The 11,382-nt window shown below is 47.4% G+C and overlaps 1 protein-coding gene across 2 annotated transcripts in view; it reads right to left on the bottom strand.

Annotated features, from left to right (window-relative positions):
- Positions 1-11,382, bottom strand: part of SAMD4A (sterile alpha motif domain containing 4A) — a 205,152-nt gene that overhangs the window by 38,825 nt on the left and 154,945 nt on the right. For both annotated transcript variants that reach the window (XM_040641851.1, XM_040641852.1), the window contains 2 exons: positions 2,480-2,589; positions 29-115 (listed from right to left, as the gene is read on the bottom strand). In XM_040641851.1, the coding sequence (XP_040497785.1) occupies positions 29-115; positions 2,480-2,589 (197 nt within the window). The remainder of the gene's footprint in view (positions 1-28; positions 116-2,479; positions 2,590-11,382) is intronic.

The raw sequence follows: 11,382 nt of genomic DNA, 5'->3' as shown, positions 1-11,382 counted from the left end.
CCCCCCCCCCCCCCCAGTGATCACTCACCCTTTCCAAAGACTTCAGGAGGTTTTGTCTTTCTTTGAGCTTCTGAATACTGATGACAATTTTGTGTCTTGCACCTTTGGTAACATTCTGTAATTAAATAAATGTTACATTTAAAAACATATTTTTTTAGATATTTAGAAGACTTTATTTCAATATACGATAGTTATTCTTCTAGAATAATCAGAATTATAAACCAAATTTAGAACAATTAAACTCAAGTCAATTTTTCTTTTTTTTTCTTTATGTTGAAATCATTTTTATTTTTTTAAATTTTTTTATTTTAAAAACATAGTTTTAAGGATCAGTTTAGAGACTCCTGGAGGTTATTTAGTACTTTCCTGTCTTCTTAGTTCCTACGTTTGTGGACTAGTAAATATCCCTTTGCCTCTCTTTTCAGTTCCCCTCTGTCATAAACCTCTCCTTACTAAATGTTCTAACTACATCTGGCTATACATTTGCCTGTGTTCTTTGGCTGTGACCTTTAGGAGAGAAAAGAGAGAGAGAGAGAGAGAGAGAGCTAGAACAGCCAATTACCCACCCAGCATGAAATTTCTTCACAGTCTTAAACGATCATTTTTGAGTTATACACTTCTCTTCTCCATATTTTGTCATTTCAGTCCCACCCTGGTTGCTTGAAGGTTCCAACCCCATACAGTGCTTCATTGTTTTCTCAAACCTTCCCTAGGTTTTCCCATCTCTGAAGTCTGATGTGGTTCTCACCGGGTCCATACAACACAGGGCAGTTGTGGGCAGTTTCCAGGTCATCTTTGGTCTCCATAAGGAAAACCCGAATAGAAAAGAGCCTAAAACTCTAGCTCAGTCATCACTTGAGCTAAATGATTAGGATTCGGTTGGGGTTGTGGACTTCGGTGAGCCTAAAGATTCAGTTCGACGCTTGTTGACTAGAGATACTGCCAAGTTCCAAACAGGAGGTCCTTTCTTAAGCCAGGTCTCTGAGACAGACTTCTGGGGACTTCTTGCAGCTATTCATAGAATTCCTCTTATAGAAGGAAAAGATGGGAACACCAGAGACATCTCCTTCAGAGATATTAACACTCAAGTGACAACTGAACTCACTCTCTAAGATGAAGTGCTGGGGGCAGATTTCTGTTTAGCCTTGACTTTGGGTTCAAGTGAATTAAATTACTCTGAAAAGTTTGTGCTGGCCTCTGGCTTTGCCCTCCCTGTCAATTATGTCTTGTTTTTTCTCAAGTCAAATAACTGAGGACTTGGATTTTTTTTTCCCTCAACTCTGACCCAGACATAAAAAATGCTGTTAGAAGTAGTTTTCATCAATCCCTGGGATCTCAAGGAGCAATCGAGATCCAAAAAGGAATAGGAGAAGTGTTAGGAAATTGAAATTAGTGCTTTTCATTCTCTGAGAATGTGCAGTGACTTTGGGCCTTGTCTTGCATCTCAATACTGGTATTCAGCCAGGCCTGCAGAGGTTAACTGAGGGGACTGAAGATGCAATGGGAAACCAGCATCTGCTGGGAGGTATGAGTCCAGAGCAGTCCTGCCCCAAATGGTACAATCTCCTCTTCCTGCAAGGGAAATACCATTAGCCTGTTCGGACCATTAATTCTTTTAAATCATTGCACAAAGGAAACTGAGGTCAATTTGAAACATGCAAATGGCATTTTAAACAAGGGAAACAAAGACATCGGTCAGATCTATTTACTCGAGCACAGCATGGTAGGAAACATGCTTGGTTTTGGGGGTCTGTTGACCGGCCTAGCCTTTGGCATCCACACGTGGGGAAAGCTGCCTGAGAAGGAAGGGGGAACTTGTTCTTTTATGGCACCCAGAAGGGAAATGAAACCTGAGACCTGGGGTAATCCCATTCTCTGTGACAGTCCCATGGTATGCAAAATAGTTAGAAGAAAAACTGTTTTGCACAACTTACTCCAATCTCAACTGAGTCCAATCTGAACACATTTTTGGAAAAATGTTGGGGAAGGTCTGAGGCATGACCTGGTGCTTCTACTCACTAACTACTAGAAGTTAGCTGATTTATAACCGGACTGGACAACAGACAACCAGCAAATCTGTCATTGTCCAAGCCACCCCTAGTCGGACAGACAGAGGGAGGGGGCAGGGAAAACAAAGGCAGGGGCACAGACTCTTTGAGGCCTTGGTCAGATGTTCCCTCTAGGCCACTCCACCTTGAAGTTACAGCGTGCACCTAGCTATTACCTTTTTCATAATACTCTTTCTCACTGAGCCTTACTTGCCTTGCAGGTATCTGCTGGTCCCCCACCTCCTACTGGACGCTGAAGACAAGAACCCAGCCTTACTTACCATGTAATGCTGGCCAGCCCCTGGAGTCCTAGGACAAGGCAAGCTACTGGGTGGGCACAGGGATGGGTCCAAACAAGGTCTGTCTGGGGCTGGAACTTCAGGTTCCGCCTGGGGTCCTTTTCTCAGGGAAGGGTCACCTGCAGCGCTTACCTGAGCCTCCAGCTGGCACTCAGTGAGGGCCATCATTTCCTCGTAGGTCATCTGGGAGAAAAGCGCGGCGTACTTGTGCAGGCGGAGGCTTTTTAACCAGGCTGGAACATCTGCGGTGCGAGATGCGCGAGAGATGGGCAGAGAAATTGAAAGGGAACAAGAAGAGATGACAAAAGATGTGGGAATAGAGAAAGGAAAGGAGGGTGATGGTCAGAGGGGAAAAAAGAAGAAAAAAAACCCTTTATGTTACTACTTGTTCAATTCCATTTTGGCAGCAAATTATGGACTTCGAAGTCTTGGTCTAGCCCTGACATTTCCACTGTCAGGCTCCCTTATTCTGCTTTAGACTAGGGGTTGCTAACTTGGGGTCCACGGGCTGCAGGGCGTACAGGAATCCCCTGAAATTATATCCCAATTTGTGAATATAGGGGTAGTTTTCTGGACAGAAGTCATCCATAGCTTCCGTAAGATTCTCAACAGAGTTCATGACCAAAAACACGGCAAGGAACCACTGCTTTGGCCAGACTACTTCATTACTGATTTGGAAAGAACTGATTTAGAATGTTAAAACTACGTATGATGAATCTTCCTCTCCAAGAAGATTTCCCTCTAGGTTCAGCGTAGCTCTCCACATGCTGTTTCTGCCACTTCCACAGTAAGAGGTCACCCAGGTAACTGCAGTGGTCCACGGGTGGGGTTGCTGTCATTCCTAGCCTGATCTTTCTTCAGCCTTCCTGTTCCCCAATGGGAATAAGCGCATCCTAGATTCCAAAACTATCACTCCAGCGTGTGGTGTGTGTGTGTGTGTGTGTGTCCCTGCCGACCATTTCTCCAAGCTACGGAATGTGTCTGGATGTGTCTCAGACCTTTTCCTTGAATATCAACCACAAATATACCAGGACTGGAAAGGCCCAAAGATTGGCTAGATCATAGGATAATAGAATTTCCGAAGCATATCTGAAATAAGCCCACAGTTTGGATTCTAGAGTTGGGAAAATTGAATAGTAACTGTATCAAAATCTGTGAGAATTATCATTCAACCAAAACAAAGCACTTGCCCCTGCTCTTTTAATTCAGAATTTTTGAGCTAATAGGATCTTTGAGAATTCTCTAGAATCACCTTCCCCCACCCTTCGCTCATTTTACAGATGGCAAAGTTAAATCATTGTCTAGGTCACGGAGCAAGTATGTGGTGAAATGGGGATTAGAACCAGGCCTCCCGACTCCTGGCTTCTTCCTGCATTGTATCAACTTCTTGTAAGACAAGGACCAAACAGCCCATTAGTGGTAGGGCTGGGTAAACAACGACTTCGAAGTACTTTGAAATGTTGAAGCGCTGCGTAAATGTTATTCATGTTTCCTATAAAGTATTATCCATTGCTAACCACATTGATTACAAGATACTGTCTACCGCGCCGAGTGCTTTCTTCTGAGGCACCGACAAACACTCCAGAGTAAGTGGGAAATTCCAATTTCCAATTTTGAAAGTACTTAACGGGGATCGATGAAAGAAACCTGGCCTACTCTGAAATCAGGCCTGGCCTCCCCGGGGAACCCAACCTAGGCTTATGGAATGTGGGTATTCGATCATCTCCCGAAATTCAAAGATTACAAGGGGAGGGTGGGCCTGGTGAGGTTACCTCTTAATCTGCAGCAATGTGAAGGCTGAAAAAGGGGACCCTCTAGAGAAGCAGAATTGGCTATCCAATGCCATCTGAAGAACAAACTCAGTCATCTCAGGCAAGAAATCACTTGATTCTGTGCTCCGAGGCCCTTCATTCTACCGTGACAAGCAGAGAGCCCCTCTGGGACCATCTGTAACCACGAAGAGACAAGGCTTCCCCAGGTACATAGTACGAACCACTTCTACCCTTGACTCAAACTGCGGTTGCAGACAGCCCAGCCCCGCCAGCTCAGGCTCTGGCGCTTTCCCTCCTGTGACAGCCTGGACCCATTTTACCAGGCTTTATTCTCCACCACGTTCTGCTGTTATTGAAACAATGCTAATCCTTCTGCAGAGTGAGCAGCCAATAACTACAGCTCCAGCTTTGGGGCCAGTGACTTGTTCACACTTTGGCACCAGGTTCCATACTGGCAACTTACATCTTTGAAAAGCCCCAAGTTGCTGCTCGGAAGACTCTGTGATCATGATTCAGGAAAGTCAGGGTAACCCCACCGCACACTTGGGCACAGTTTGACACAGACAGTCTGGAGCGTCTCATGGGCCAGACTTCTCACCGGTGCCCTACAGTTTCATGATGCAGAAGCCACTCAGGATAAGACAGACTCCCGAGCTACTAAATCATGTGGTAGACTGGGTGTTTTATAAGCCAAAAGGACGATATGGCGTTTTAAGAGTTGGGGAGAGTGGGGTGCAAATCTTGGCTCAGCAAGACTAGTACTAGCTCCTTTCTATAGAAGATTTGAACAACCAGCATTCCTTTTAGAGGGATGGAAGAGCCTGCCTTACCCATTTAGTGAAAATGTGGGCCACTGGGAGTTGTTTTCCTACAAAACGTTCCTACACAACTTCACAACATGGTGAGTTCGGCCTTCCCCAGAAGTTATTTCTGGATGTGTTCCTGGGCGATTAAGCCCCTCTCGGCCATGTGTTCCCTGAGGCAGGCACATGCTGACTCCGCTTGTACGGCAAGTATCTCCGCGCCTAGCTCGGTGCTGCATCCTTCCTCAAACGTGAACTGATGAACAAAGATGAGGGAATCCCAGTTCTTAAGAACACAGCCTACTAATCTTTTACCCCCTGGAGACAAGGCACCTTCTTTTGCCAGGGATTAAAACAAGACTCCATTAAAAGGGAAACAACCAGAGAAGTGAGCACCTGCACCATTTCACTCCTCCCAAGCCAGGAATTCCAAAGACTGGGATGCTATTCTGTTAAGATGTTTCCCAGAGATGAAGTCTAACTAGAAGTTCAGATCCTTTCCCATGGCCCAGGTGCTAGAGGGTTGGATGCAAAGCTGAGAACCACCGCAAAACCTCAGACATTGTTTCTTCATTCTGCAGAGCTATGGCTGTGGTTGAAAGAAAAGACAAGCAGGGGTGTTTCTTGAAGGGGCTGATACGTGGTTGGCGGCACGCATGCCCCCTGGGCTTCCACCTCTGGCTGGCACACAGCCATTTAGCCTCAACTGGGCTGCTTCTGATGGACTTGCCAATGGAGGTCCCAGACCAGAAAGTCACTCTTTATGCAGTGTGAGAAAGACTAAGATGCTTTTGCTCTATGCCAGTTTGACTTCCTTGCCAAGTGTAGGCATTCTGATATTTGCCCACTCAACACTTGTTGAATGTTTACTATGGGGGCCCCTCTGGAAGCAGGAACAGTATATTCGCAAAGCACAGAGCCAAGAGAGCAGTTGGGGCCAAGCAAACAGTTGGGTGAGTGATAGAGAATGGCTAGTAACAAGGTGGGGCACATAGGCAGGGGTCCGATGATGGAGACCTGTAATGCTGAAACAAGGAGGACAGACCTCGTCATTGGGTGACGAGGAACTGTTGAAATCTGAGCATCAGAAGCACAATCAGATGAGGTTGTTAGAAAGATGATGGCTGTCAGTGTAAAGGCTGGACTGGAGGATGTGCAAGGGGAGGCCAGGAGATGAACTGAAGCCCTTGGAGATGGCCTGGAAGGGCAGTGGCGGGGAAAAGGATATGAATGGGTAGTATTTGAAGATCAGAGAAGAATAGGGAGTTAAGTGTGAGACTGGTGGTTCTTCTGATTCAAGCTTGGTTAAGACAGAAAGTAGAGGGGAACTGCAGGTTTGGGGTGACAAGGGAGAGATGGCGAGCTCCAGTTCATGGTCAGTTGAGTATCACTGCCTTTGAGCCTTCTAGGTGGAGAAGTCAACTGGACAAGATCTCTGAAGAGAGGTCTGAGTGGGAGAACTTGTCGGCGGCACAAGGTGGTGGCTTTAAGCCATGGAAGTGGGTGAGATCTCTCAGGGAAAGAGTGTGGAGTGAGAACAGGAGAGAGAGAGAGCCCTGAGGCAGGCACATGCTGCCTGGGGAGCATGGAGTGTTTAGGCGAAGGCGTGGGAAGAGAAGCCCACAAAGAAAATTGGAAGGAGAAAGCCGAAGGGTAGGAGGTTTCTGGGAGAAAGCACCACCATGCATGTGCAGTGGGTCCCCATGCACAGTGCCTATCCCTTACGAAGCTCTTTTTAGATCTTGCTGCAGTCCACAGTGGGTTATCTTCACATGGCCATTTTTGATAACAGTGCTACACTCATCTTTCATACGTTCTGTGTTTACCTGCTGGTCTTTACCAATGGGATCAATTTCCAGTTATGTTGCTTTCTATTTCCCTTTTACAGTTTGAACAAACCAGCCACAGAGAGGCTCTGTGGTGCATAGAGCAACTCACACAGAAGCTGGGCTCCAATTAGAACCTGAGTTGCTTTTTTCAAATGTTTGCTGCTGGAATGGCTGCATATACCATTCAGCAGGCCACGCGTCAACTGCCTCACAAACAGAGGCTCCACAAGAGTGAAAGATGGATGCAATACTACAGAAGGGCCCAATATGGGAGGCCTTGTAAGGGCAGGGAGTAAGGCGTCCCTGGAAGAGAGAGACATGAACAGCCTTGGTTTCCACAAGCAGCCTCACCCGTGGTGGTCCTGGTACCTGCAGACAGAAGACCCCAGAGAGCCGGGCTACTCTCAGACAACGCTCTCTCTCTTCCCAAGGTACAACTGCATCCTTGTTCTTTGAGGGACAGAAGAGGAAACCAACTGAGGGGTAAGAAGAGACGAACTCTTCAGTGTTGAAGTGAGAGGGTAAAGACTCCTTTCAAAAACAAAGCAGAAGTCTAGCAATGGCATCAATATTACGGAAGCCTGTCTACTTTGGGCCAGAGCAGAAGGATCAGCCCAATGCTGCCCCAGCCTCTGAGCGCCTTGGTCTCTGGTTCCTGGGAACTGTGAGTGAGCTCCTCAATCCTGGGAAGAGTCTGTGGTGGCCTCCCGGAGGGGTTCCTGTTGATGGGGAAGCCCGTGTGGGTGTCGGAAGGAACAGTTTGAGTAAAATACCCACTTGGATGCTTCGGATACAAACACAGGGACTGAACTGTCAACGTTTCCGTGAGCTGAACACTCATAGGTGGTGTTGCCCACACAGTTTGCTCTGCGTTATTAAATCGCACTGGGTTCCACGTGGAAAGCTGCCCTCTGTGCGCCTGCCCAGTTCTTCAATCACCGCAGCTGAAGACCCGTGCTTGGTAAGGAATGGCGCTTAAAAGACTCATGACCTTTAGCATTTGGGGCAATCCTGGAAACCTGCTTTTCAGACAAGGGGCCTCCGGCTTAGAGGGGGCACAATCTGAGCCCATGAGGACCTATTCATCCAGGTTCTATGCTGGCATTTGGGAATAAAGAGCGTGAAGTGAATTCACTAACTCCTGGCCCTTAAGTTAGATGAATTCAAGACAGCATCTAGAAAGTCAACATTCAGAAAATGGGGCTTGCTCCTATAACAGCCGTGCTGAGAAGGGTCCCAGCCACACTCCAACTCCATCACTCACACCCTTACAATCCAGAGAAATGTGGGATTCACAACCTTTCTCACGAAGGTTTCCCATGGGGTTCTTTGTCTTAAAAAGGATCATACTTCTCAATAATTTTTCTAATCGCATTCTAAGACGGGCAGAGAAGTTCAAAGGTTTACATTTCAAAAACAACTCAAAACCCCAAACTGGCTATTTCAGAACAGACAATGCATTTCCTTTGTTGTGGGGAAAAAGTTTACTTCAGTTTCATCTCAGATGCCCTGGAAAAGGCAACCAAGCCTATTTTCACAGTCCCTGGTCCCCTCCACTCTTAATTGCTAGGTTTCTATCAAGGTGACTGGAACCACCGTTTCTTCTGAACCTGTATGATGTCTGTATACAAACAATGTAACAGTTTCAATTACCTCCACGATTTGTACTAACAGAACGGCCACACGTCGTAAATCAGCCCAGTCCATGTGCACTCCTAATGGCAAGGCTGAAGCTCGTATCCAGAGAAACAGCCCGACCTCTACCCCTCTCACACTGACAACTGCGATGAGAAAGTCATGGAGCTTCTCCCTCTTAGGAGGGAGAATCTGGAATGGAGTGCCCCCCACGAGCTTCCCCGCAGGTAGGCAGAATGCTCACCTGTGCAGGTGGGGAGAGAAACCGGGGCTTGGGGAGGCTGGGCCAGGGCAGAAGATGGCACAGCTCCTTCACTGGAGTGTTCTACGGGTTCCCAGACTCACCATGCCCCACACTGGTCCCGAATCTGTTTTTTCTCCTCTATAGTCTTTGCTATAGAGGACACCAGGGGCTATCCAGCTGTCTACGGCAGGAACCTGGGCATTGTCCTAGATTCCTCCGGCTCCTGCACTGTCTACTTTCAACTAGTGCACGTTCAATTCCGAGCTCTCTCGATTCCATCTCACGCGGACCACACCCACACACCCCTGGGAATCCATTCTCGCTGCTGCTTGCCCCGGTCCCACCTTCATTTCCTCCTCAGTTACCAAATAGCCCCCACCTCTCGGCTGGCTTCCCAAACCAGAGTCCCCTGCGCCTCTTCCCTTCCTACGGGCCCCCCACACTTCCGCTAGGGTCTGATTTCTCATGAGCAAAGGTAAGCAGGTTGTTCTGCTGCTAAATGCCCTCGACAGCTTCTGTCAACGTCAAATCTTTCAGAAAGCCTAGCGCCTGGCTTTCCCGTCTCCGGATTCTTTTCCCGGGTGCTACTGACAATCAAGCTACAGGAGGTACTCCGTCAATCTGTCTCATCACCATGCTCTCATGCATCCTTTCCCTCTGCACAGAATGCCCTTCCCTCACCTCACATATTTGGTTAACTTGTAATCAGACTCCAAGACTCAGATCCAGGCCTCTCCTCCTCAGGAACTTCCCTGGACTTCTCTCCACTTTGCACCAGGGCCCTCCTTGGTGCCTACCCTGACCCAGGGCCAGTCTCCAAAGACAAGACATTTTCACAGTTGTGCACCTGCCTCAGGTACCCATCTGTTGCTCATGTGACGGGACTCCCATGAGGCAGGTCCGATCTCTTTCTTCTCTGTCTCCCCACTGACTAGTCCAAAGCCTCTCTTAGCAGGTGCTTAAAAGCCAACTGACTTGATAAGGACTAACGTAAAACCTACTAGCCCATCTTTCTTCCCTTCTCTCTGCTCCCACAGAACACAGCCACACCACTCGTCGACAGCCCTGGCCTTTTGAGAAGTCTTGGGTGTTGTGTCTATACATTATTTCTGAGGATGTGACGCTACTATGAGGGGCAAATGTATTTCCTCCACCAACAGACTTCTGCTCTTCTACGTTTTCTCCTCCTTCCAGGAAGTTATGGGAATGTCTTTTTTCCTCCTCTCGGCCACCTGGAGGCTTTGCATGAAAGAAAAGGTAAGAGATCACATTCCACTCATGGGATGCCGGACGAAAGGAAGTTATTATAATTGAGGACCAACCCGGGAATCATGAATCTTTCCCCTGGGATAAGTCACAGTGATGTTTTTGCCAACAACAAGGACATTCGAATTTAGAAACCACAGTCAGCATATCTGCGCCAAAGATGTGTAGCCAGTAGCCTCCACAGGGCATGTTGAGGGGAAACTCCCATATTCCTGTTGTTTCCCACTTCTGTTCGTTGATTTCTCTTCGAGTAGCTGATCCCATTCTTGCTTTAGCCTGAGATTAGTCTGAGATCCCTACCCCGAGGGACACCCAGTCTGTGCTGTGGAGCTGACTTACATCTTCGGGGTGGGTACTTACTATAAAAGGAAAAACAAAGCAGGCCGACGATGTGACTCCTCTGAGAGCACAAGCTGGTCTGCTTGGGAGAGAACTTTGTGACGATCCCTGGCAGGGTGCTGACCCCAAGACAAAAAAAGGGCGAGATCGATGTCTGTGAAAAATTTAAAAAGAAGAATGTGGGGTCGTGAGCTTTATTTCACACTCTTGACCCAAGAGGCACATTCCTAAGGGACAATTCGTAGCCAAACCTGGCTAGTTTGTCCAGATGAAAAGGAAGGAAGAGACGAACACAGTGTTTCAGCAAGGTATGCACAGCTGTTGGCAAGGAAGATGAATTCACACTAAATTAAGCTCAATTATGGTGACTTTTTATTCTCTCCCCAAGGTGCAGGGAGAGGGCTGACATGCATCCTCTGGAGATTTGGAACTCCTCCAAATTCAACTACAGACTCCTTGTTGTTTCTGTAAACTAGGCTTTTAAGAAACTTTAGAAAAATAGCAATTTGCTGATGGCATCCTGAGGTGGACCAGAAAGTAGCCTAAAAGGGCTGCTACTCCTGCCAGAGCACCTGGCCACACGGAAGAAAGAGATGGGGATCCGAGAGGAAGAGCTGGCTCTTTTCAGAAGCACTTCATTTGATTTCATATTTCATTTCTCAGGAAGTACGAATTAACTTGGAAACTTAAACCGGTGTCTGCTCTTGGACTTGGGAATCAAATGAGAAACTCTTGGGCTGGGTTTGGTGAGGGCTGCCTCTTGGGCGCTATTCTGGGAGGCCACCCTGTATAGTCTTTGCTGATAGAGTTGAGCAGTAGCCTTCTGGAGAGGACACCTCCAGGCACGGCTGGGGGTGGCCTTCGGCCCCCAACATTCTGGGATGCTGCTGTTTCGGGTGTGGACGTTTCTACTGCTTGACCTATCAGCTGAACTGCAAATATACTTATCCCACAAATAGAATCCTTCGTTGTTTCTCACGCCTTCTTTCAAGTATGTTTTGCCCTTTAATTGGCTAAGATCCAGTTCTTTGGGAGCAGGACAGTTCGATAGGTCAGCAGGAGGTGGGTGTATATACAGGAAAGAGTCCTCTCTTTTATCCAGTCACCACATAGTCTGCTTTCTGACCGCATCCCTTGGGCCTATAAA

This window comes from Ursus maritimus, unplaced genomic scaffold, assembly GCF_017311325.1.
Source record: "Ursus maritimus isolate PB19 unplaced genomic scaffold, ASM1731132v1 scaffold_25, whole genome shotgun sequence".
Taxonomy (NCBI): domain Eukaryota; kingdom Metazoa; phylum Chordata; class Mammalia; order Carnivora; family Ursidae; genus Ursus; species Ursus maritimus.
This window is presented reverse-complemented; position numbering and strand designations above follow the sequence as displayed.